At 45.7% G+C, this 26,694-nt stretch overlaps 1 protein-coding gene across 13 annotated transcripts in view; it reads left to right on the top strand.

The window, feature by feature from the left end:
- The window catches only part of ZNF618 (zinc finger protein 618), a 162,329-nt gene that overhangs the window by 71,882 nt on the left and 63,753 nt on the right, over window positions 1-26,694 (top strand). For 10 of the 13 annotated variants that reach the window (XM_032988690.2, XM_042787029.1, XM_042787028.1 and 7 more), the window contains exons 3-6: window positions 11,859-12,115; window positions 15,970-16,065; window positions 18,710-18,787; window positions 25,626-25,664. In XM_032988690.2, the coding sequence (XP_032844581.2) occupies window positions 11,859-12,115; window positions 15,970-16,065; window positions 18,710-18,787; window positions 25,626-25,664 (470 nt within the window). The remainder of the gene's footprint in view (window positions 1-11,858; window positions 12,116-15,969; window positions 16,066-18,709; window positions 18,788-25,625; window positions 25,665-26,694) is intronic. The other 3 variants (XM_042787031.1, XM_042787034.1, XM_042787037.1) reach the window with 1 other exon arrangement.

Here is a 26,694-nt window from a genome sequence, read left to right on the forward strand (position 1 = left end):
TAGCAGCTCCTGTAACCCAAGGGAGGGTCTGCCCTGGGATGGCACCAGCTCTTCTGCAGACTCTTCTTCCAGCTGGCCAGTCCTCGCCAGGACCTCAGCCTTTGGGGAGGACAACCTCCATGTGTGCCCAAGCTGGCAGTTGTGGTCCTCTGAACCTCGGGAGAGGGCTCCACACCCTGTCGAGGGACAGGCCAAGGGCTGAGTGTTTCCAAGAAACAAAATGATTTAAATTATTTCCCCATTCTTTAAAAGACCACCTGTGGGATTTTCAGTGCCAGGGTGTGAAGATCTTCAGACTCATCCTGCATCAGAAAGAGAAAAAACTATTAATAATTAGGCAAGGTATTTAATAAGTCGTGGTGCTCTCTGAAGGGTCCTCACCAACCATCTTCAAACAGAAACAAACCAACCAGCATAAGTCCCCCTACCCCCCCATCCCTGCAAAGTTCCCTCTGGCCAATTTAAGAGAAGCAGATAGTTCAGTTCTGTACTGTGACTAGCGCAGAAGCTGTGGGAAACCCAGGCAAGTTTCCTTGAAACCTGAAAAAAAGTCAAATGTACATGTACAAAGAGACAACAGCAAGCAGACACATCCTGGCTCCTATGGGACTGGCATATTTTCTGTGTAATCCACACCAATTTGCCAAATACCAGAGCCTTGAAGGGCTTCGGATGGTGTGAGATAGAGAAACGTCCCTTTCTGGAGCCGTAAAGTACGGAGATGTGGTAGCTGTAATGTCTTCGGCAAAGCTGAGTTACCAGGAAATGGTTTTCCCTGGGTCACCCCCTCTCCTGTCCTGCTCGGGGTTGCTCTGATAGTGGTGTAAAGCCTCATAGCTTGTTTACATTAAATGCCTGGGTATCTCCAGCAGCAGGACGTCTGCCACCTCATTTGTATCTCTCCCCAGCTGGAGAGTTTTCCAGTCCCAAGGCCCTGTCTCTTTTTCTGCCTGTCTTTCCCCATTGCTCATTTTATCCCGTTCATCTTGTGACCCTGCCGTGCCATGCTGCCACCAGTGGGTTGGTGGCACGGTCCGGCGTAGGCTCCTCATTGCCATGTTGGGGACCTATGGATGTTTGCAGACAGTTGTCACCCTCTCAGTCATTTCCTAGTCAAGCAACATAGAGCTCTTTCACCAGTATAAATAAACCCTTAATCTATTCTCTTTGTTTTTCCCTGAATTTCTTTTTCTCTGTTGACATTTCCATGCTTGAAAATTTAAAGACACTGGCAGCTATTCTATTATCATCTTAAATTTAGTTTTTAACCTGCATCGTTTGTGTGTTGCATTTTTTATCTGACTGAATTCTTTTGCTTTTGGCAAACAGTGCTCATTTGTTTTCTGTTGGATAAGCCAAATTTTTTTTATATTTGGTTAGACTTTCCTCTTCAAACCATCCTCAAGATATTCCTAATAAGGGCTGAAGGGAGTCTGTTTTGCTAATACCTTAGGAATTCTTTGTGGCTCTTGACTATTGTACTGGTTTGTATTTTAATGCTCAACTTCTAGAAAAGAGGCAGACTGATTTGGTCCTGTAGTTTACCTTTTCTGTAGGATTTGGAGCTGCCAAGCATCCCTTGAGGAATGAACGCACACTTAAATTCCTCTTATACTTACTGAAGCAGTGTTTGTTGTCAGGAAAGGTTGTGTGTTGTAGTAGACCAAGATAGTTGGAAAATTTAAATATGCTGCTTTGTTTGTTTTCCCTAGATTTTAGCTTTGGCACCACACTACACCATACCACCAAGTGTTGCATTAATTATTTTAGGGGTTTTGTAAGCTGCTGCCTCTGTTTTTAAGAGCAGGCTGCCCTTAGAGGCAGGTAGTGATCCTGCTTGAGGCATCTCTCTTCTAAAAAGCCTTTAGATCTTTCTAAATTTATGAACTCCATAATAATATTGGTATTTATTGAGCAGATTTCTTCCAGGAAAACCTAAATGACACTTACTGTGATACTTCTGCCTGCAGAAGAATGTGGTCTTATGCTCTGATTTCAGTTTATTTTTTTGGGGGAAAGCAGAAAACTTAAATGTGTCCCAGATAAGGGCAGGGGTTTGAGCTGCTTTTCTTGCCTCAGAAATTTTCTTCGCATGCCCAATTAGTGTGATGTCCCCAGTTCTAATCGCTTGGTCGGGAGCATGGGCCTCACAGCCTTCGAGAGTTGCACATTCATCCTAGTTAGCTTCAGCTTATTCTGCTCAGTGTATAACTGATCAGTGTGTTCAAGAAAGTCACTTATGGCAAAGGGTGGATCCACCAGCCTTGTGAAGAAAACCAGCCAGCCAACCAAGGATACAGCCTGTAGGACCATGGATGAAAGAAGTACAGAGATTTGAATTAACACTTGCAATGTAGCAGCGACCTTGAAGTCCTTAAATCATGAGGTTCACAAAAGCATGTTGCGTGTGGAGGATGCCCTGAAGCTGTGACCTGCTTTTTATTTTTTTCTGTTCTTCATCAAGTTTTCCCTCCTCTACCACTGGTGGAGGAAGGAGTTCCCATTCCCTAAAATAACTTCAGAAAATGAGTGAACACATTTTTCCTATAATGTTTGCTTTCAGAGGTTAAACCCACACTTTGTGAATATACAATGGCATCTTCGAAAGTGGTAATTGTGAAGGGAACTGAAATCCCGTGGTGGAAAGTTTGGGTTTCAGACACATGCACCAGCACGTGCTGCCACCGTGTGTGTTATTAAGAACGCTGGTGGCATACTTTGTCCTGCTCTGGTATCCGTGCTTTAAAATGTGGACAGGTTCCCAAATGTTTGTGGAAAGAGTCAAGAACTAGAAGACATATTTTAGTGTGTATACAGTCTACATTAAGGAAGTGTTTGCTTTGTTTCACTCCAGGGGCAGCAGAAGAGGCTGTTCTCTCCTGTGGAGGGGAGATTCCCAGTAACAGGATCTCTTTTTCAGCAATCCACGTTGGACATGCAGTGCCTGTTTTGGAAAATAATTACTCAGAGGAGGGCCTCAGAAGTGTGACGGTTACTCCAGCACTTTACACATCAAAATAAAGACAGCCTCTATAAAAGAGGCACCGGCTCATGCTGCAGATGTAGTTTGACAGAGGAGTGGCTCTGTGAGCTGTGACACAGAACGTTGGGTTGGATGAGTACATCGGTCACTTTGGCTTTCAAGTCTGCGAGGGAACATCTCAAAGCTGAAGCAGGAAGCGTGGAGACTAGAAACAAAGTCCTCAGTTGTAATGCTGGAAAAAATAGCCCCTGTCTTTTTTCTCTTTTAACCCTGAACTTGAAAACCTTTTTGCCTAGTAATGTCTGCAAAAGTGATGTCCCTGGTGAAGGACACCGGGCAGTTCCTCAGCTTCCTGACCCACTCCCCTCCTCCTGGTGTAAGGCATGGCACCCACACAGCTGGGCTGCCCCAGGGAGCAAGTAAGAGCTACAGGGAGGGGGTAGGAAGGCCACCACAACTATTTTATCAGACAAGGAGATTTTCAATTTACATCTTTTCTTTTTCTGTCTCTGCTTTTATCATCTCCATGTAAAACATGAGTTCATTTACATCTGTTCTGTCCATTCTACTTCCCTTGGCTTCAGTCATGGCAGGAACCTTCTGGTTCTTTTAAAACCATGGCAGGCATTGGTAAATTGAGCGCAGATTCAGCCTCCCCCATTTTTTGCTTCCTTTCCTTTCTGACAGCTGAGGCCTTTTGTTTTGGCATGGGACGAGCCAACTGCATGTTGTTTTCAAGAAGACAAGTTGTAACACCATGCCGATGATACTGTCCTAGTGGGCTCTGCAAAGCGTGTTCTTTCAGGTTCCTGCTGCACGGTCCTCAGCACTGTGGTCTTCTGAACATCTTTGGTCCTGCAGACCAGAGGAGTGTACCAAGGACCGAGCAGGAGTGTGTTTCAGTAGTGTAAATGGGCACACAGCGTGCTCTGCCGAGGGGGAGTTGGGTATCGCCATCGCCGATCCCATCAAGGCAGTAGCGATGTGTCTCTGGTTCTTCCAGCCTGAGTGGTGTCCAGGACAAAACCTGAAGATGCTCCATGTTTGCTACTGGGGCGGAAGAGCTTTGTTTGTAGGTGTTGATTCAGAGCAGTATGTCTTCCACATTTGCTTCCTTTTCCTCTCCTTTTGAGGAGAAAATACACAGGAGCTGACGTTGAAGACTGATTCTCCACTGATCTCGCTTTGCCCCTCCCCAAAAGCTCAGCAGGATGTGTGCTATAAAAATAGCCTCATTAGAAGCCATCTGAGTACACATGCAATCACAGATCACTCAAAAGGGAGCACGGAGCACGCATGTTTCTGTTGCTGTCTTCAGAGAATTACATGACAAATTATTCCTAGCTGGAAGAAATGTCCTTTTATAATTGGGTTTTTTTCTCATTCTTTCATAAGGGAGGAGTGTGTGTTTTTTAAGTAGCTTTTAGTCACTTTCATTATTTATGAGAATGCTACTCCAGATCAGAAAAAGCAAACTGAAAACGCGAGTTTCTTCTGGCTGCAGCAGCTGACAGGCCCCATTTGCGTTCAGTCATTGCCGGTTCTGCTTATCACAGCCAGAAAGAAATGCTCTCCAAAGATGAAAATGGCACCATATTGCAGCTCTTCAGTTTGCACCCCCTTCTCCTTCCCTTCTTCCACAGGAGACTGGCTGGAAGGGAGGCCACCAGCTTCATGGGTAGAGTGTTACCGTAAAGAGGAGACTGATGTGAAATCAGCAGTTTCCTTTCTGTCCTTCCATCTGGAAGATCTCCTTGCATTGCCCTCGCATTGCTCCTTGTGTTGGTGCTGGTGAGGCACCATCCAGGCTGCTCAGCCTTACAGCCAAAATTGTACTTGTGGCACAGTCGTTTGTCTGTATTACCTTGCTGCATCATCTGTCCGTGCTAAAGCCTCAGGCCCCCATTAACTGTCAGGGATGTAAGACCAAGGGAATCTACCTACATGGGTCCAGGAGCCCAAGTTTTACCCCTGCCTTCTACAAAGTTCCCCACAATGAGTCTTCATCAAGGCCTCCTTAAATCTCTTCTGCCTTAACATGCTTGTATTTGACATGAAAGTGGCCGTAACGTCATCGGAAGATGAAAGTCTGATGATCAAAGCAGGCAGCAGTGTTGAAATGAGCATAGTGAGATGGCAGAGCTGGTAATACAGTAATTGGCTACGTGGCCTACTTAGTCAGAGGAATGATACATGCAAGTTCAATGTTTATGTGCCTCTTTAATGTTTTAAATCCATAGAGTCTGTTATGGAAAGTGAAACACTACCTCACCTGTAGAAGCATGCCAGGCATGCCATTGAGTGGTGGTGTGAGCGGTGTGTGATCCCAAGGCTTCTGCCTCCTGTCCTTGGCAAGGAAGAGCCTCTTGGATTGCCAAGTTCCACAGCTCAGTAAAGACAAGACATTAAACAGTAAAGGAAGTTGATATTCCCCAAGAAACCTCAAAGACATGGAGAAGTTAGATGCACCCTGTGGAAGAGGTGGGATTTAAGCCAGATGTGCTTGTGCACTCTACTAATCTCTGGTCTGATTCCTCGTGTTTGTCCTATGCAAACAGTGCTTTGTTTGAAGAAAGTCCTCTTCCCAGGGAGCATCGTGCTATGGATGCTGAATGCATGTTGGACCTGCAGAGGGAACTGCAGCTAATCCCTGGAAGGCCATACTTGAACACTGTAAAGTTGCATTGTTTCACCCAGAAAAGTGATGGCATGAGGCAGGGGAGCGCGTGCAGAGCCACCGTGAGAGGGATGGGTGCAGGTATCCAGGAGTGGGATCTGACTTGTGGTAGGTTCTCCCTTAGCTCCTGTGCACTGCTGTCTGCACCAAGTGGAGGCTGTGACCACATCGCTGGGACCGCTGGGTTACCCAGCGGGGCCCCGCAGGAATTCAGAGGATGGGGCTGATCTCTGTCTTAGCACAGTGTGAGCTCTGTGCCTCGTGGTCACAGTGCTCGGAGATGGGGTCACCTCATGGTTTGTGTTGGGGACAGCTACTGCTTCCAGGACAAAGTACGAGTGTTTGAGTTAGCTGATGTCCCAGAAGCTTCTCTCTGTATGCCCCCACCCAAAACCAGTAAAACTTGCTTCCAGCCTTGGGATCTGCGTAACTGAAAATTCACTCCTGTTCTTGCTCATCCTCTTTCTGACACCTTTCTGGCAGTTGTGGATCAGCTCCAGCAGTACTGCATGCAGGAGAGGAACAGCAGAACCAGGCCTAGACACGGTGGTGCTGGGGCCCGATTTCTTCCCACCACCAGCCAGCGTGCTCTGTGTCACTGGCTCTTGGGGGGGATTTCTGGAGAAGTATGTTCTGGGTCTACTCCTGCTTTATCCTCATCTAGTTGGAGGCTCTTTGTGCTGCTCAGAAGCAGGGGAGGCAAAATTCAGCACAACACCATGCAAGTGCAGTGTCACAGGCTTGCAAGCAATGCAACATCCCAGGACCAAAGGGCTAGTAAAGAAATAATGCTTTACTGGGTCATCTCTCTTGGGACAGTGCATGTGTTCCCTCATGGTTTGATGCCATGCTTGATGGAGACTGTGGTGAATGCTGTCTTCTAAGTGCAACCTGGTTCTGCTGTGGCTGTGCATGTACCCCTCTCAGTCCCATCTAAAGTGTCGGGAATTTCCTTTTCTTTCCTATCTTGCTCTGTGATGTTTCCCCAGCCAAACCAGGAGGCTTCAAACTCTCCTGTCCCGTGAGGATTGTTCCTTCAGCCCAGCTCCCCCCCGCACCCTGGGGACAATTATACCCAGGTTGGCACAGCATCACCTCAGCAAGTTGGGTAACTGAGCTTCAGACCCAAGAAGCCTGGACTGATCCTGGTTTTGCTCTAGCCACAGGAGCACTAACTGTATTTCACATGGGACCAGAAGAAGGTGATGATAGTTCTTGCTAGGAGAGCTCTCTTCCACCACTGCTGCCTTCTTCTCTCCAAAGCTGTATAACCCTCAGCCAAGGCACTGAGTGAACTTTTTGAGAGCTCAGACCTGCTCCCAGGGGTTTCGGCGCTGCTTGGTTGGGTGTATTGGCATCTTCAGCAGCAGCTCTCTGTCAGCCCTGTGCCTTCTGGCCCAGAAAGGGGCCTTTGGGCTTGGGCAGCTTTTTGGTTGCAGTGTCCAAGCAGAATAAGAGATTGAACTGTCACTGGACAGTCACTGGGTGAGTGATGATTGCTGCGCTGCTGGCGACCGCTCTCTCTGTCACTGCTAGCAAGAAGCTGGTAAGAGTTGATCCCATCACCAGTCAGGACCTTGTTTTGTAGTCTTCTGACAAGTTCTCTGGTGTAGTCTATCCATCAGTCCTTTGGAGGTTGTAAAGACGGAGGTGAGGAAAATGTTCTCCATGTGCAGAGAAGGTAGGAGGGGTCCATCGCTTTCACCTGCTGTTATCAGCAGCTGGTGATGCCCCTCTCGTGCATCACATGAAGCAGTCGGAGTCTTAAGGCTTCTCTGTCCCCTGTGTAGCACATTCAGAGAAGGAAGGAGGGCTGGGACTGTGTTACTGTTTGATTATATTTATTTGAAGGTATTCTGCTATGCCATAATGTTCCTCTGGACATTGAGCTGGAAGGCGTCTGCAGTTGAAATTTGGCTAAAGCTTGACATCAGCCAGTGGCTAGAAAATCTCTGCAAGATATGAAATAGTAAGAGCAGTGTGAGAACATAGCTTTTCCTCCTTAAGTGAAACAGCAATGGCCATGGAAAAAGTAGCTAAAACTGCTCTCAGGTGGTGTGGGACTGATTCCAGCCTGGTGTGGGTCAGCTGCACAGTTTGCATTTGGGATGGTGTTCCCTGCATTTTGGCTTGCGCAGTCCGGATGCCGGGGCCCTCAGTGCTGTGAAACAGGGTCTGGCTCGTGCAATAAAACACCAGCACCTCAGGGTGTCAGCAGAGAATGTGTGTCCTGGGGCTGCCGTGGCAGAAGGGGGTAGGAGCTGGGTGTGACAAGGGGGATGCCACCAGAGACGCAAGGATCAGCCCTTCTTACATGTATACGTGCATGTGTGTGTGTGTGTGCGCGCATATAGAAATGCACACATTTATATATGTATTTTTATTTTTATAAATCCATGTGAAGGAGGACATGATGCTTATAATTTATTCCCTTTTCACCACCTTAGAGCTCTTTCCCAGGGATGTGAACAGGACGTGGGTCTGTGCAGATCTCTGCTGGGTCCCCGGGCAGTGCCTGGCCCTGCACGCAGTGCTGGGGTGTTCGGCGGGGAGTGCTGCAGGGCTGTGGTTTCACCTCCCTGACACACGCAGTGGGCACATCTGCTGCCTGCTGCCTTTCTCTCTCCTAGAAAGTGTCCGAAGACAGGGAAGGTGTCTGCTTGTTGTAAACTTGTTGTAAAAATCCAGTGGTGCTATGTTTTTTATGGTTTTGCTTATCTTGTTTTCGAGAGGATCACCAGGGCTTCTATACTGTGAAATCATGCAGAAGACAGTTGCTAAAATGTTTAGGGCTGGTGTCTTTCTGTACACCAAGTACCTACTCAGGCTTAGAAGATACGAGTCAATGTTGGAGGAATAGTATTGCATTCAGTTAATGTTTGCAGGTTTAGATCCCACTTAGGAGCAGACAGCCCAGCCAGGAAGTTACTTGCTTGGCAGAGATGATCCAGAAAGTCAGCGTGTGTGAAAGGCAAAGTTTTTGAGGGTCCATTGGTCTGATCTAATAATTTATATACTCCTACAGCTTCAGGCTACCAAGTGTGGCCAGTGCACATCTGCACTGAGCCCAGTAACCCAGGGCCAGCCAGATAAGGGTACTCTGGGTTTGAAGACTTGGAAAGATTTGTTCTCCTGAGCACATCCTTTGGAAAATGGTTGTTTCAATGGACCACCATCCGTGCTAATGTTTTATGCCTCATTTCAACTGGTTCCAGCAATGAGCTCGTACACTACTTTTCCCTGCCAAATTAAGGAAAGACAGTATTTTCTCCCCATGAAGATGATAATATGCTGCAACCAAATAATCTCTCAGTCTTTCTTTTGGCATGAGAAATGAATTGAAGTTGTTTGGTCTCGCAAAGTTGTAAATTCTCTTTTCCCAGTCTCGAACCATTTCAGTGCCTCTTTTTTGAACTGTCTCCAGCTTTTCTAATCACCTTTTACAAACGAGGGCACTCTGACTGCAGCATGCTGGGACTGGCTTCACCATGGCTTTGTACGGGGAGAAAATTACCTCCTTGTCCGATCTCAGACGCGTATATCCAAAAATTGTGTTAGTCCTTTAGGTCAGTGTGGCTCTGGGTGGCTGCAGCCTGACCTGCCTGCTGGCATCACGGGGGTGCTGTTGGTGAGTGCACCCACATTCCTGGATACATTTTGACTACGCTAGAGCTGCTTGGCTTGGGAAAAGCCAGCTTATGGAGTGATGGATCCACTGGTGTTGGTGTCTCTTTCACAGTCATTGCTCTCCACCCCTCCATGGGTCACCCGTAATTTTTAGCAACAGTGACGTTAAATTTAATTCCAGAGCATTAATAAATCTGTCCCACATCAACCATTTCAGGAGCCCTGTGGAAATACCTCTACTGAGGAGCCACACATGTCGAACAGAGCATTCTGCCTTGCAGCACATGGCCTGTTTGTTGCTTTGTGCCATGTACTGCTGATTTCTTTTATATCTGAATGTGACATGATGCAAAGCTAGGCACTGTCAGAAGATCTCTTATATTCTTACCCAATTGATAATCTTCTCAGAAAGCTGTATCCTTAGCCTCACTGCTAGTTGTATTAGCTTTTAATTCCAGATCAGTTGGCTCCTGCATTGATTTTTATGTTGTTTTATCCAGGATTGGCAAGTACAGGTTGCTCTACCATCTATAACTGAGATATTTTGCCTTCCCTTTAGGTGCAAAGCTGGCTTTCACTGGCTGCTTTCATCTTTCTGCCTACCAGTGAGAATCTTACTGGCTTGATTTTGATCTTCTTCCACTGTCCTCACCAAAGGAGGAATGTTTTTTCCCTCCACCCTGTGGCTTTTGCTGCCTTCATCAGTGTTTTGGATTTTACACCTTCTTTGACTGATTTGCAATTAGTCCCTTTTCTGATTGCTGAGTCTTTTGTACTTGTGCTCCTGGCTGCCCCCTTTCCCTTGGCTTTAGAACGGGTGCTCAGCCACACCGCGGTTGGGTGAGATTGATGGACCTATTGGACATCTAGTAATATTACCATAAAGATTGTCCAGTTTTTAACCACATTTTCTCTGTCTTAATTCATCTTTCTCACTTGTGGAAGCCCTGTATGATTTTGGGAGCATCAGCAGGGGGAGTATGTGTGAGGAGGATGGGAATGAGTGGGGAGGCAGGTCAAGGCTAATTCTTGCTGTTTAGGGGCTATAAATTGTACATTTCATTCCATAATGAGAATGGAGGGATGAATAATAAAATATCCGGTGATACGATGTGACTTGACCCATTTTGAAATAGCAACTACATGTCCATGTGGGAGGTTGTGCAGTAATTATTGCAGAGATTGTTCTCTTCGTTCATCTGCTCCTCTCATCTCCATCCTCCCAGGATTACCCACTGGGCACTTGCCTTCAGTTGCAGCATTTTTCTTTCTTTACCAGCTCCATAACTAGTATTAGAAACCATTGCAGGTGTTAGTTTTCTAACGTTTTAACATTACTTTGTTCTGACTTTCTGTGATGTTCCAAGCAGTGGGATTTTTTTTCACTTTCGCTATTGCGTGGTCTAATAACTCTCAACTGTAAAATCAGCTTATTTTTCACTTAATTGTGTCTATTACTTCTGCTTTAAAAGTTTTCAAACACCTTCAGCTGTTCCCAGTGTTTACATGATTCTAAATATGTCATGGTCTTTAAAATCTCTGTTTCTGGGTAGTCTAAGCTATTGTAATATATTTAGTTCTTCTGATTTCTCCACAGTCTGAACCAGCAATTATTTTATCTTTGCATTGCATGTTGGAATTTATTAATAACCAGTCTTAAAAACATGGAGCCCATAATGACTGGTGGGATGGTGCATTTGGAAAAGGTTACCTGGTCCTCATGTGTCATGATTAAAATCCCTCAGCCTTTTGCCACCTTATCACTTGTTGATGTTGTTTTACAGCTTAGGGGGGTCCAGTTTCCTTCCTTCCCTTGAGGGGTTTTAAATATTTATTTATTTAGATTGTTTTTTCTCATTAATTTCCAGCCTTCTCTTTCCAAGATGAAAACACATACTATTTCCTTTATCTGTTTCTAAATACACTGGACCCCTCCTTGCTTCTCTCTGCCTTTCCCCACCCATCACGCTTTCTCTGTCATCTTCGATATTTATATCTGTCCATAACGTAATAGTCTCCCTAAATACCAGTATACTATATATGATTCCCTTTGATCATCCCCATATGTGTTAAATAAGGCCATATGAATACCATAGGATGAGAGTTAGGTTGCTTTGAAGGGTTAAAAGAGACGATGTGACAGTAGGTTAACCCATGGAGAAGTGCACAAGGGCAAGATAGCTCCAGATGAAAAATGTCAGGAGAATATGGTGTTTCCTTTGCATGGACTAGTCTTGGCATAATATTTGATGTCAGGACTGCTAGAGTTGTGCTCCAGGCCTGCTAGGAACCACATGAAATTCTGTGCTCTTGTTTAGTAGTCTGGTCTGTTTATGACTGCTACTATTATTTGTGATAATTAAGGTTATTTTCGTTACTAGAAAATGGTTTTATTACTTTCGTCTGGTTACATTTTAATTACTTACCATATATGACAGACATGCATACCTAACCATACTTATTTTAAATAAACTGTGTTAAATGAAAGTACCTTTAATTAGGTCCTAGTAATGCAAAGGTGAGGGCTTGACAGTGAGGATTAATGTTTTTTCCTCTTTTCCCCCCATTCAGGGAGTGTTTGAAGCGGAGCCCGCGGAGCCCAAAAGCGGAGGGCTCTGATTCGGTGACATCTCAGTCCTCACCCAGTGAAGAGGCTGGAATGATGACTGAGGTGAAAGTGAAAACAGAGGTACCAGATGACTATATCGAAGAGGTGATCTGGCAGGATGACACCAAAGATTCCAAGAAGAACATAAAAGATGGGCCGGGAGATGTGCCTGCAGAGATCTGCGTGGTCATAGGTGGGGTCCGCAACCAGCAGACGCTCGGTAAGCTATGGGGTAACGCGCCCCATCAGTCGGTTCCCTCAGTCCATGGTGTGGGGAGAGGAGTGAAGCTCTGGAGAGCTGCTCTAGAAGCTCGGCTCTGCTGGAAGGACCAGAGCCAAGGTGCACATCAGTCTGAGGGTCCTGGCTCAGGATTATTGACTGTCTTTAGCTTTGGTATCTGTTTGCATCTGGTCACCCCTAAAGACTCAACCAAGATCAGCGTAACTGTAAGAAAAAGCTTATTATCTTCTTTTGATGTGTTAAATGACTTACCCGTCAATGAAGTGCAAAATTCATGGTGAACCCAGGGCTGGTGGTAGATATGTTGGGCATAGATGAGGAGACAGTCAGGAGGAAAGCCTGAGAAACAGCTGGAATGCTTTGAGGAAAGTTGCTTTGAGGAGAGTGGATGCTTTCTGTAAATAATTAGATTTAGCTCAAAAATAGATTTTACAGGTTGCTGTTTGTTTGTTTTTCTGATCGCTAGTAACATTGTGGGAATAATTTTGACTTTTGGATGGCTGTGGTGTGCTACTTCCAAAACAGTACTTCCTATCCCTACCCCACCTCAAGCTGTGATGAGAACCTTTATTTTTTTTTGTCTGTGAACATCAGACTGTCCTCTCTTCCTGCTCCAGGGAAAGAGCTTTCTGTAGGATCCTGGAGAGCCACCACTCTTGCTAAAAGGACTCCTTTGTTGGCTCTGACATGGAGCAGGTCCCAGCAGTGACTCTGAGAGCCAAAGGAAGTTACTGATAAAAAGAAGACAGAGAAGTTGGATCGTGTTTCTTTTGAGGGACTTGGGAGAAGTCTAATTTGAGCTTCCCAGTGTTGCTGTTGGGGTTGGTTTGTCTTGCAGGGGGAGAGAAAAGATGTATTGATGTTAGATTTTCTCGCAGTTTTTGCTTGATCATTGTCCGCACTGTTGAAAAGAAACCCTGGAGGGTGTCATCAGCTGGAAACTGTGGGGAGCATTGGTGTCCTGCCTGTCCTCCCTTCTCCAGCAGGACAGGCACTAATAACAGCAGGGTGGGTCAGAACATTTAGGCAAAGTCTGAGAAGTCCATAACTGGTTCCAACTTCAAGATCATACAATTTGGAGGACATACTCTGTGTATATTCTCAGCTTTTGTGTCCCCACAGCTCTTGATTGTTGAGGTTGATTGTTGCAAGGGCAAATCTGAAATGTGGAGGTGACCCTGGCATCCTAGGAGGGACGGGTGGAGAGACTGCTGCTGATCGGAGGCAATAGCAGCTTCTCCTTCAGCCGTGGTCACCAGCCCTCGATGAAAGCATTTGCAGGCTGGGTGTCTGCCATGTAGGACCCTTTTCTCCCCAAGGCTGCTGGCTGGGTGGCAGCAGCTGTTCTGAAGATGATGTCCCCTGAGCTGACCATATTCTTGCGCAGACTGGGGAATAGGCTTTTGCTGTTGTCTAACTTGGATGTACACCATCATGTCATACCTATGGAGAGCATTGGGGGCAGGCGGGGGTGAGGGGGGATACTGTTCAATGTGTAGGGACCACGGGGAGAGGGACAGAGAGTTACTTACTAGTTAACAAGTGGCAGTTGAAAGCCGTAGAAAGTAAACTGGAGAACTTCTATCTGGAAGGGCCTTTTCAAATGAAATGTGCATCATATTTGTTATTTTATAGCCTCATGCTGGGTTTCTTTAAAGGCAACTTGGTCCTGAGGCGATTGGCAGTTGGCGGCCGATTCCTTTGTGAAAAAAGCCCTGTAAGTGCCCCTATTCATCCGCCATTCACATAACTCTTGTTTGTTGGGGAGGTGGCTCTGAATAACTTTTCTGTTTGGCCACCAAATACTGTGCTCTGTGTGGACCGACCATGGTGCCCAGATATCAGTTCCTTGTGGTTTCTTGAACTGGCTCCCAGTCAATTCTTCTGGTTCCCTCCGTCCCCCTGCAGAAACCACAGCCAGGCACTATTTCCATCGCTGCAGACATCTGTGTAACTCGCACAAGAAACGCCCCGTGCCTGCTGCTTCACCGGTGATTTCGGCTGCTGCGCTGGAACAGCCCAAGCTTGTGAACAGCTGAAGGTGCCGGTGCCTCCTGCCTCCAGAGCAAAGGCTTCATGCTCTCTCTCTTCTTCTCCTCACCAGTCCTTCCAGGAGTTTTTCTCCCTGAAGAGTTTCTCATGATGTGATCTGGTGGCCCTATATCTAAATCACTTCAGCTGTGCAGAAAGGCAAGGCTTTGGTAGGATTTTATTCACCTTCGTCAGGGAAGCTGAGATTGGAGGTGTCAAAAATGGTTATTTTTTATGGTAGTTCATGATGCAGGATGAAGTGGTGAATCGGAAGTAAATGAATCCCTCTCCTTCACATGGAAATGCCGACCCCCAGCTTGTCTCCTTCCATGATGTGCTGGGGACAGTCAGTTAAATGGGAGATGTGGTGTCTGAGCCGGGGCCACAGTGTTGAAGGCTTCAGGGCACACATGGCTCCAAGTGACAGACAAGCTTTCCTTCAGGGCTCAGCTTCAGCACTTGGCTGAAATTCGTATTAGAAGATTTATGTCTCTTTTCTGAGTCACACATCTCCTGCAGGAGTGTGCTATATTTATATTTTTAGTTTTTACTTGGAGCAATTTGTGACAGGGATTCCCAGCTCAGTTGCTGCTATTTGCTTACAGTGTTTTCATCAAATTAAGCCTTGAGTATGCTGCCTCCTGTTTGGTTACACATTCACATGTCTCTCCCTGCACTTTGGACTACTCCAGACTCTGTTTCCATCTGTTTGGAGCAGCCCAAACCCCGCGATGGATGAAAGCGGACGCAGCGAAGCGGGATGGATGGTGGCAGTGGCTGCAGTCCCCCTGCTGAAGAGCCGGTGCTGATGTCTGTGGGTTTGGACCATTTCCTTTTCATCTGCTTTTCCACAGAAGTCTTGCAAGCCCCGTGGAGCCCCACTTTGGGCATCCCAAGCAAAGAATGCCAACGGAGCGGTTGGCGGTATCCCTGTGTCCGGTCAGCAGCGGACTGATGTTGCCTCTGCGGATCCCGCTCTCCTCCCTGTCCACCGACCCGTACCCCCCCATGGTACTGCCGGCTCTCCCTTCCTTGTAGGTGCTGTGTTTCTCACCCTGCACAGCTCCGAGATGAAATATTTCCTGTTCTTTTCTTCTTATTTCCTTTCTGGTTTCACATGCTGGCCTTGAGCCGGGGTATTTTGAAGAACTCCAACATGTTAATATTTCTCAGGGCAGGGGTGTCAGGGCAAAAAGGCAGATAAATCCACTATGAAGCTATCTAGAAAGGAGAGGAAAAGAAAATGGCACTTGTGTTGTAAATCAGAAAGGAGGAGAGACTATTTGGCTGATGTGGATCATTTTCTAATGTTGGGAACACCATCAGGTCAGTATTTGTGTTTTGGAGGACTGAGTTATCTGTGGCTTTATCAGGAGAAGTTTTATACAAGATTATTTAAGGTCTCGATCTGGTCCGTGCTTTACGAGAAACATTTTGGAGAGGATTTTTCAAGTAATACATTAAATCAGAAATGTTCCTGAGACAGAGTGAAGAGTGAATCCTTCTGCTTTGAGACTATCAATCTTACATGCACATGCTTGATTCATGCCGTGACGCTGATGTCTCAGTTGCTGAGCTGCTCAATATACGTAATTCAAGAGCACTTTGGATTCTCCCTAGTTATACCAAATAAAATAGTGCTGCAGAAGCCCTAAGAAACTCTGTGTGACCTCAGACATCTTGTTATCAAGCCACAGGGACAGATGGGTCTTGGAAATTTTTAATAGGCTTCAGCCGTCATTATTCTTTGGAAATGCATCCACTTTAAGGGCTTTTTTCTGATTTCTTTTTGCACAATTTAGATGGAAAAGCAGTGGAACGTGGCTCTCCCGTTGGATATACACGAAATCGATATTCAGGGACCTGGATTTTTGACCATGCATTGAGATACACGTCCGGTATGTGATGGAAGGGTGTGAAAGTCTAACCAGGGATCAGGGAGCAAGGGAAAGCTCTGTGTGCAATGGGTGTACTCCCATATTCCACCTGTGAGGCTCAGGAAAAGCCTGGCAAAACTGAATGCATCAACTAACCAAAAACCTTCTCCATCTCCCCTCCTACTACAAACAGCTTTAACCTGCATGACACATCCGGATGTGGACAAAGTCTGAGATAAACGGTGACCACGCTGCCAGTGTCCAAGTCAACACGGGCATGTTCTTTGTAAGGCCTTAACATATAGTGTCTTTTCTTTTTTTTTTTTTTTTTTCTTCCTCCACTTCATCTTTCCTCTACTCTAATAACACATTTATTGTGGCAAGTCATCCCTCCTTTCTCCATATGAGGATCTGTACCTTTGCCCCCTGAATTGTGGTGTGCTGAGTAAACAGTTGTGGCTCTTGAGTTGCCTCTGAGTGCCTTCAGGACTTCAGATCTGTAATGCACCTCCCTTACACCCTCCACAAACTCGCTGCTCTCCTGGAGCAGTGCTCTACTATCTGAGCATAGGAGGTGGGTGGTGGTATCCCCCTTGAAGAAGATGACCCCAGCCGTCCCTGGGTTGCACTTGAGGGCTGGGTGCTTCAGAACACCCTCACAACAGCACTGGCAGTGGGACGCGCTGGTCCTTCCCCTGCCTTCGGCTCCTGCCCTTGCTTTCCAGGCACAGCCCCTCGCATCAGGGCTGCAGCACCGGTTTGCTTTGTATTGGAGAGGAAAGGCACTACACAGTTACTTGTACAGGTCACACTCTTCTTGAAAAACTTCCGCACAGCGAAATGCATTTATGTGCCATAGACTGTCTCCAGAGAAAGAGGGAAATGTAAGAAAAATGGGAAAAAAAATTCAGCCTAGAGCCCCTCATTGAACATCAGGTGTTGCGCAGGGTTACTGGTTGGTAGGGCCCGAGTGACGGTGGGTGCGCTCATCTTCTGGCAGTGCTGCTTTGGGGCTCTAGCTGGAATAGTTTTCCGAAAAGAATTTTGGAGGTTGGCGATGAATATCATCATTCCTTGAGCATGGAAAATAAGGGCTGGAAGATGCTGCCAACTTGCTGATATCCAGGAATTCACTTCGAAAAGCCCGTATGGAGTGACCACAGGTGATGATTGTCCCATATATATGTATATCTCTATATAAAAACAAGTAGCTATGATAATTAAAAGGCTATGGAGCAGGTCAGACATAGTCAACTGACTATCATATCAGTATTTCGGAGTATTTTTTCAGACGTGTACTCTTGTGTATCAGACTGTAGCAAATTGCCTCTTTCAGCATCAGTGACAAAGTAAGCCTCTCAATATCAAAAGACAGTCCCAAGTGATGCTAGCAGTGATGGACTGGGAATTCAGTGCTGTTACAAACTGAAGGAGGGTTGTTTTCTTCCCAGGCTGTAAGCAGTAGGGCATGGGAAGGGAAAAAAAAGAACATGGGTATAGCGTGTTCAAAAAAGACAGTTGGTTTTGTTCCTGGAAAGAGCTCACATTGAGTAGCACTGGGTAAGTATTGGTGTAAAATGATGTTTGGGAACACTTATTTGGATGTGTGTGTGAATGTTTTGTTCTTGTTTGTGGCTCATCCCTGAGTTTTACTGTTTTGCATGGTCAGGAAAAGATTGTTTTAAAGTTTTGTGAGGAAGCGTCCATGGAAATTAAATGCTGTGTTCACGCAAAATAATACTCAGTTCTTCGTTGTCCCACCTTCCCTTCCACTAAGAGTTGCTCTCGCACTGCCAAAGAGCACAGATAGGATCACAGTTACTCATGAACAGCTAAGAAATGCAATACATTTTGCAAGTGAGAGCTTGAAAGATTAATTTATAGCCTGTTCACCAAGTTGGAGTGGGGGAAAAAAAGGTTGAATCAACTTAAATAACAAAACTAAGGAAATTTCTGTCTGCCTGTCCAGTAAACAGAAGAGGCTAAATTCATTGCATAATTTCATCATTACAAATGATTCTCCCAGCTCTGTTTCTCTGGTTTTATTTCAAATGACTGTTTGCAGATGTGTGTTTTCTGGAATTAGAGACACAAATTGAGAAGAGAGACTACTGTGGTCATGTGCTTTTCCTTAAAAAGGTCAGAAGTTCTATTTGTATCTATTTGGTTTCCTCTGGGTGGATATTTACCAAATCTCTGTGGGTTTCTTGAGAAATTTGTACATTGTGCATTTCTTGAGAAATTTTGAAAACTCCTTGCCTCAAGATAACATACTGCCTTCTTTTTTCACTTGAAGAGCTTTTTTTTCCCATATACTAGGAACTTACTGAAAAGTAATTCAAGGTTATTTCTGTCCATAGGAAATATTAGTCACTATTATAAAATTATAAGTCAGGCTATTTTGAGAGTGGGCCTTTCGTGTTAGCAAAGTTAAAAGATATACTGAAAATGTAAGTTCAGGGTAATATGCCAAGGAATCTTAAATAAGGCTGAAAAAAGAATTGAGTCTGGGATAGTGATTTCCTGCATTTATCTCCATGAACCTTCCAAAAATTACTTTGCTTCAAACTGCATTCTTTTGTCCTCAGTTTATGGATAAGTATGTGGTGAGGCTGTTTTTCCTGATCTAATATGGTGATGTATACTTTTCTGTCTTGTTTTTCAGGGTCTTACGAGTGTGGAATATGTGGGAAGAAATACAAGTATTACAACTGTTTCCAGACCCATGTGCGAGCACACAGAGGTATCTCACTCCTGCTCAAACCTTTGGGAATCCTGGGGTAACATTCAGGTTCAGGGACTGTTTTCAGGGAGGTCTTGAAGATTGCTCTGCTGCTTCTCTGTTCACCAGTAATGCTTCTTTTCGGTGGCCCATTCCTAGGATAAACTTTGGGGCTGTCTAAGCTTTCTTCTGAGGTCAGGAGCAGCTCTTGCATTTGGTGCAGTATGTCCTGCATTGGGCTTTGGGGGGCATTGCTGTGTGTTGGGAGAGCTGCAAATCAAAGAGTTTCTCCTGTGCCAGCAGTGCAGTTACCAGTGCAGGGTAGGCATCTCCCCCAGGTGCTCCATGCTCCTGCCCAGCTGCCTGTCAAGTCGGGATGGGGGGATATAAAGTCAGAAATCAGCATTGTTAGACTGCTGTATTTTTATGTTACAATCAAAATGATACTCAAATTCACCCCCATAGCCCTGCTGTTAGCTGAAGTCACTTTCCAAATGTATTGTTTGTATGAAATATCTCATGCTTAGTCAGGAGTGACTTCATTTGAATTTTCTGTAAGACTGGCCACTTCAAAGTTCTTTAATTGCAGAAATGTGAAAGTTTTGCTTGGTGTTTTGTACAATTAATGTAGCTGGTATAGTTTGGAGAAATACATATCAGAAACAACAGAACAACAGTGACTTGAAACTAGCTCATGAGCAGTGGTTTTATTTTCTTTCACCTGAGTTGAGCACTGAAGTCCATGTGTCACACTTGCAGGAGCATCTGCTTTAGCTCCTCACTTGTAACTGGCAGTATCAGCACATGTGCTCTTCAGTAAAACGTTTGACTGGAACATCTAAAGGAGCATAAAGGAAACTCCCAGTGAAAAGTTTGAAAATCCAGGAATATTGAAGGCTAATGCAATAATAAATTTTAAATTTATTATATTATATATAATATATATATTATATTATATATAAATATATAATAAATTTTAAATTTATTATATATTTATATTTAATTTCAGAAGTCAGCAAATACACAGCTGAAAAGTGAACATGCATCCTTAACTTCTCAAAGTTTTTCACAGTCTCATAATGCATCCTTTAACTGCATGGTTGCATATTTCTTGTATGCTGTTTGACATCACAGAGCTTCTTCTGTATCCTTAGATACATGCAGAATTGTTTTTCAATGCTGGTATTCCTTTCTAAATACCAATAAAATTCCTAAAAGTCCTTTAAATGTAACTACAAAGTAGCTTCACTCTGTAGTTTAAGAAAAAAAATCCCTAAAATAATAGTGAGCAGCATTTATTTGCTGACATGCAGAATGCTTTACTGTTGCATGACAGCATTGCATTAATTTTGCAATAATAATTGCAGTATTGAGATTTGGGACAAGGATTGCTTTTATTTTACTTCTCTTCCCCAAGCATTATGGGATCCTTAATTCAGCTGGAATTTTAGGAGCTGTATTAGTATGAGGTCACCTCCTAGTATGAGATCCAACTGATCTGTATTTGTACATCTCTTTTTATTTTGATCATGAAATCAAGTTAATGGTCTGGATCTATTAGCATACAAATGTACAATTGGTATCCATAGTTTTGTCATGAACTCAGTGGAGACATGACTTCACCTTTTGCTTCCAAAGCCTTTTTAATGTGTAGCTATAGAAGATGGAAAATTTCAAAATTTTCAGTGTGGAAATTTATTAGTAATTTTCACATCAGTGGTGGAGAAACACAATTTATATATGTGAAACTTAGAAAATGTTGTTTTACGTTGCTGTAAATTGATGCGTGTGGTAGTAACATTTAAAGTGCATTTGAATTGCCTTAAGACAATAAAAATCAAAATGAGATATTTATTCATGTACACTCTTCAACAAGAAATCAAACTGAAAACTCAGTGCAACTCTGTAAATGTGATTCTCCCAGAAACAGAACCTGAGCTGGCAGTTAAAGCAGTCGTGAAATGTACCTGTCTGCAGAGAAATAATGTGCCATTGAATGTGCATGTAATGTATAGTTAGTAAAAAAGAAGGAATTCTGTGGAGAGAAGCCCTGTGTGATGCTATCCAGAGAGAATTGCACATGGAACTGTACCAGTAACAATGCTGCATAAGACTGCAGGACTGAAAGAAATTTTGGTGAGAGATGCTTATATTGCCACACATATGTAAGGTATCATATATAAGAAGTGGCTGGTACTGCACCATCATAAAGAACGTGAGATAACTTTATGGTCACACATACACCGAGGATGTGAGTCTGCACTTTGCATGTTCTCCTTGTGTATCTTCTGCCCACGTCTTGAATAAAACCCCAAGGCACTGGCAAGCCAGCTTTCCTAGGTCTGCTTGTCCTCGAAGCACTGAAAACTGAGCTCCCTCAGCCTGTTACATGCAATTATCAGCTGCCAGAAATTCAGATCCCGAATCTTTCAGTCATTTCTTTTTGGCTGGGCAAGGAAGGAGCTGTATTGCAGTGCCAGGACTGGGCATTCCCTCTTTGCCTGATGCATTTTCTGAGCGTCAGCCGTGGTTTCCCCGAGGTCTGGGCCACCCCTTGGTCACGTAATATCTGCCTTTCCCTGAAGGTTTCACTGATCCTTGATAAACTCACCAGCTCAGCATCAGAGTAGCTAGAGCAAACTCGGGCCCCTTTTTCTTCCCTTCAGGTGCTTTCTTTCAGGGATTTTGGGGCATTCAAGCAGAAGTATCTGCTTTTTGTGATTTGCTGAAGGATACACCCCTTCCCCTTGCTTTTTTCTTTCTTTGTTTTCTTGTGTGATTGCTGTGTCACTGATGGTCCCTGGCCAAGCTGTGGGTTGGTCCTGCAGATGGACAGAGCTGGTGATGCAAAATGTTCAGCCCTTGGGAAAGCAGATAGTAACTGCGTTGCTCTGGTTTGGATCTTTGGGGCAGAACTACTGAAAAAAACATCTGTTTAGCCAGCCCCACTGTCACCATCCAGTGACAGAACTTCTGTCCCTGGGATGGCAGGTTTGGAGGTCTCCACTTGTCCTTGCTTTGAACTGGGTTATTTTGAAGCTGGTTTTTGTACATCTCGGTGTCCAGTTTGGAGCTGTAGCAGGGAGTCTGGGGTTTACGGCTCGTGGCCAGCACGGGTGGGAGGTCTGACACCCTCTCTGCTTTTGCAGTCCATCCTTACTTGTCAGCTGCTTGTTTTGCCCTGTGCAAAACTTAAATTTCTTCTCATCCTTTGAGCTGTTCAGTTCACATTAAGATTCTTACACTGGCAACATCACGTTTTTCTCTGTAATGGTCATTTTTGGGAGAAATTTCCTAGATTTTTTTTATAACTCTGCCTGCCTCCTCTGTAGGTCTCCATGGTAGAGGAGCTGTGTTGGAGGTGACCTGAGTTCTTCGGGCTGTTTTTTTTATTCTCAGCCTTCTCAGGAATGGGTGGTTTCTTATTGGAAAATGGGGCATTTTCTTAGATTCTTCAGCCTTCCCTGTGGTGCTCAGCATTGGCTGGAGACTTTCAGTTAGCGATTGATCTTCTGGCAGTTTGCAAGTTCAAAGGGTTGAGGCAACTCTTGTTCCAAGACGTGCCACCTTGCAGGGGCAAGCTCCCTTTCTGCTTTGCTCTGAAAGCCAAGATGCGGGCATGGAAAACCCCATGTAAAGGGTTCTGCAAAGAATCAGAAACATAGGTAAAAAATGTACTCACTACGTTTTATCAAGGAAGAAATTAAAAGGTTGTGTTCCTTTCCCTTCGCCTCCCCAAAACTCATAAATAAAATAAAAAAGAAACCCAACAAAAAAAGTTATGTTGTCAAGCTGAAAGGCTCCTTTGTGAGCTGTTGTGCAGCCCTGCAGGATTGCGGCTCCTTCCTCCTGCAGAGCTGCTGGGGTTCAGCTGGAGCAGAAGGGCTGCACATTCCTGGTGGCGATGGAAGGCTCTGTCCCAGGGATCGCCGCTGACAAACCTCTTCGCCTACATGCAACCCAGGCCTGAAAAATGTTTTGCTTACAGTGCTTTTTGATTAGCTGTGTGGGATTTTTCAAGTCATTAAAAGGTTTGGATTGTCTTCAGGAGTTAGTCAGCTAGAAAGTTTTGTTTTGTACGGTTGGGTCATATTTAAGCAACATGAGCAGCAAAACTTCTACATGTTTTTGAGTCAGGAAAATTATTTCACTTTTAGATAACTCAAAAAAAATGGCTGAAATTACTTTATTAGACTTTCAAACAGCAAATTTAAAAACCTCTGGGCTGAGGCCAAGCAAGGGAGATTTTTACCCAAAGGAGAATTCTTCAGAAAGCAAATAAAAGAAAATAGCAAGGCTCAAGTTTAACCCTCGCAGGATATATCGCCTCTGTTCTAATAATTGGTGGAAGTTCTCTGTTTCCAGATAAGCTTTTCTGGGCTGAATGATGATTTTGCTCAAGTTGTTTTTCTTTATTAATTATTTACATTATTTAGTTGCTGCATTGCCTTCCTCTGAACTGATCAGCTGTTACCTTCCCCCATGGGTGTGCCAGCCGAGGGGCTGATCCACCATCATCTAGAATAGATGCTGAATGCACTAGAGTAGGATTTCTTTCTTCAGGAGAAGTTTCTAGTTTAACTGATTGTTAAAAAAATTATCAAAGCTTTCAAAGTTTCAGATTAATATTTTCCAAGAATAGGTTCTGTCGATTCAAAAAATACAAAAAGGAAGATGACTCGTTCAAATTGTGAATGTAGAAAAATGCATTTTCCAAAGTGCACATTTTTGGAATCTGAGTTGGAGCAGTTCTGTGACTGAAACAATTTTGAGGTGAGGAGTTGAAAATTAAAGAGAAATAACCATTCCTGTAGAGAGATGGTGTTTCAGGGCTGAGGAAGGTTGGGCTTCATTTGTTTGATGAACTGCTACTGAAAAATTACAGGATTTTGGGGTGGGGTCCTTTGCCCTGTGTGCTACATCACAAGCATCCATTTTTTACTGTGTACATTTCCCAGTCTGCAGCAGATTTTTATAGGACATGCAGAAAGTTACTTGAGACACAGGAGTTAACTTGCCTATTTTCCAGCTTTCCTGCCACCTCCCTACTCTCACTTACTCTTGCAACTTTCTCAGAAATCGGTCTTTTGTTTTAAAGCTGTAATTACTTGGTCTCAGCCCAAAGGTGATTTAGAGTGGGTTGTTAGGGGATTTTTAGTGGTTTGTTTTTTTTTTTAATTCATGAAGAGTTTAGTCTGTCTTATGACTAAGAGTAACATTTCTCAACAGTTCAGAAATGGCTGCTCCTTAAACCTTTTTGTGTTGCTTGATTCTTGTTAAGTTTGACTAAAGTACTTTTAAAAGCTATTTAAATGACAGAAGCGGCCTGGTGCATACATAGTACATATCCTTCATGGTTTATTTATGCCAGGACAGCATTTTGCAGAACTCCGTTGTGCCATAGCTAGCTTTTTCCTTGAGTGATAGGTGGTAATTCAAACAAGTAGCAGCTGTGGAAAAATACAGGGCTTTGACTGTCGAGGTTTTGCATCTGATACTGAGGGTTTCTGATGGCCCCTCAGTTTATGAAGTTGTGCCAAATTAATATCGTTGCCTAGAAAAGTGATCTAATCAGGCAGGTTAATCAAGTAGAAAGGTACAAATTCACAAACCCACAATCATTTGTTTTTATTATTTTTAAGAAATAAGGAAATTAAATGCAAACTGTTCATTACTTAAGGTTGCAAATTTTAAATTCAAAAATGCTGTGACATTCTGCAGCTGTGGTTTTCAAAGCAATGCAAGCATGATTCCAAGAGACATACGGAATATTTTGAAACGTAGTTATGTTATTAGATAATGTGACATACAGTATATGCAATTTAGGATGAATATGAAACACTTCAAAATGGCTTGGAAATCCTAATCATTTATGATCCTTGACTTGTAACATTGGGTTTTCTTTTCCAGCTTGCAGCTTTGCCCATTGCATTCATTTAGGGCTTGAACGTGATCTTTGCAGTGTGCTTCTTGCGGTCCCGCGTGTTATAGCGGAGGGAGCTTTTCCTCCCATCTTTTCACATGTGCCTTCAGTAAGACCAGGATAGAGTAGCCCCGTGGGGGATTTTCGCAGCCCATCTCTTGTAGAGGCTTTGCCACAGCGATGGGGAGGCACTGCAGTGGAGCAGGCGGCATGGAGCAGCCACGGGAGGCTGAGCTGGGTGCACTGTTCACTGCGCGCTTGCCTGCGTTGGCAGCGCAATGCCCAGGCACTAAGCGCATGAGCAATTTCAACAAACTTCGCTAGGAATTACAAAACTCATCATCGTGAGCTCCATTAATGACAGCAGGGCTGTTGGGACACCTCGGGCAGGGCCCCTCCGCCTGGAGATGGGACACAAGCCGAGGGAGGCAAGAGCAGGGGTCGGTGCAGGGGGCGAGCGGGGAGGTGGCAGCTTGGAGCCGTGCTGGCGGGCAGTCCCGCGCCCCCCGCGCCTCTCCAGAGCCCTCGGGGCTCCCTGAAGCGGCTCCGAGCGGGCTCCCTGTGTGCAGGGCCGGGGCAGGAGGTGTCCCATCTAGCTGTCCCGTTTTGAATCTGGGCCCCTGTGGCGGCTCAGGAAACGAGAGCTGCAGTTCTGGCAGCAATTCCAAAGGACGGCGGGCAGCGTTTTCACAAGCAGCCCGTGAGGTGGCCCGGTTGGGTCCCGCAGCCGCGCAGGGCCAGTGCCTTTCGGCAGAGGCAGCCACTCTCGGCCGGGCGTCGTGGGCCACGATGGCGGGACACCACAGCAGAGAAGAGCCGCGGCCAGAGGAGAGTTGAGCGAGCGAGGCGCCGGGGAAGGCCGAGGCGCAGCCCTGGGATGTCGGACGTGGGGCAGAGTCGGCCGCCAGATCTAAGTGCAGCTCTTTCTCTTTGCAGACACTGAAGCTGCCTCAGGTGAAGGAGCCTCACAAGGCAGTAAGTACTCATGGCGTTGGGGGGGGGGGGGGCGCTGGGGCCTGTGAGCGCTGCGGGTGCGCCGCGGTGCAGAGGGGCCTCCCGCGGGCGCTCTCCCCGCCGCGGGGGTCCGGCCCGGCTCCCGCTGGGGCGTTGGGCCGGCGGGCGGTTGCGGGGCCCGGGGCCGGGGCTGCGGCGCGGCGGCGCGGCCGGCAGAGGGCGGGCGGGAGCCGCCGGAGGGCAGGGCGGCCGCGGGGGCGGGCGGGAGCCGCCGTCCCCCCGCCCGGAGCGGAGCCCGCGGCCGGGCGCGGGGAGGAGACGGCGGTGAGGGGGAGCTCCTGCTGCCTCAGCCCCCCGCGGGGGAGATGCTGGGCGCTGCCCACCTCTAAGCGAGTCTTGTAGGATTTTTAAACTACAGTTTGGGGGCGGGGGGGGGGGGGGGGGGCGGTGTGTGTCCCTGCCCCGAGGAAGGGCGCTGGTAAAGGGGAGCGGGTTCAGCACCGGCCCCGGAGCTGCCGAGGTGAGGAGGGGCTGAGGCAGCACGGCCTGTGCGCTGGGGGAAGAGGTGGGACCGGGTGGCAGACTGATGGCCCCTCTGAGGTGGTGGTTGGGAGGATGGAGCCAGAATAGTTCACAGTGGTGGGTAAAAAAGAGATACTGGGCATAAAGTGGAAAGAAGAAAGGCCGAGCTCTTCCCTGTGCTGCGACTCAGGTTGTCCAGAGGTGGTGTGTCCTCTGCATCTTTGGAGGTTTACAAGACCAGCCTAGTTAAAAGTCCTGAGGAACTAGGTCTGAGCTCTGAGCAGACCCTTCTTGGAGCAGGAGGTCAGACCAGAGACCTTCTGAGGTCTCTGCCCACCTGGGTTTTGCTATGATAATGTTAGGTGAGAGCCCCAGTTTCCATTGGAAAGGTAAGTTACCAGCCTTGGTGGTTACAAAGGGTAGCTTGAAAGCACCAGACTTACCCTGGGTAGGTATAAAAATGTTAGATAAATAGTAAAGAAAAATAGTAATTTAAAAGTACAACCATGCCACCTGTTTTAAATTGCAG

Source organism: Tyto alba, unplaced genomic scaffold, assembly GCF_018691265.1.
Source record: "Tyto alba isolate M040663 unplaced genomic scaffold, T.alba_DEE_v4.0 Super-Scaffold_11, whole genome shotgun sequence".
NCBI classification, from domain to species: Eukaryota; Metazoa; Chordata; class Aves; order Strigiformes; family Tytonidae; genus Tyto; species Tyto alba.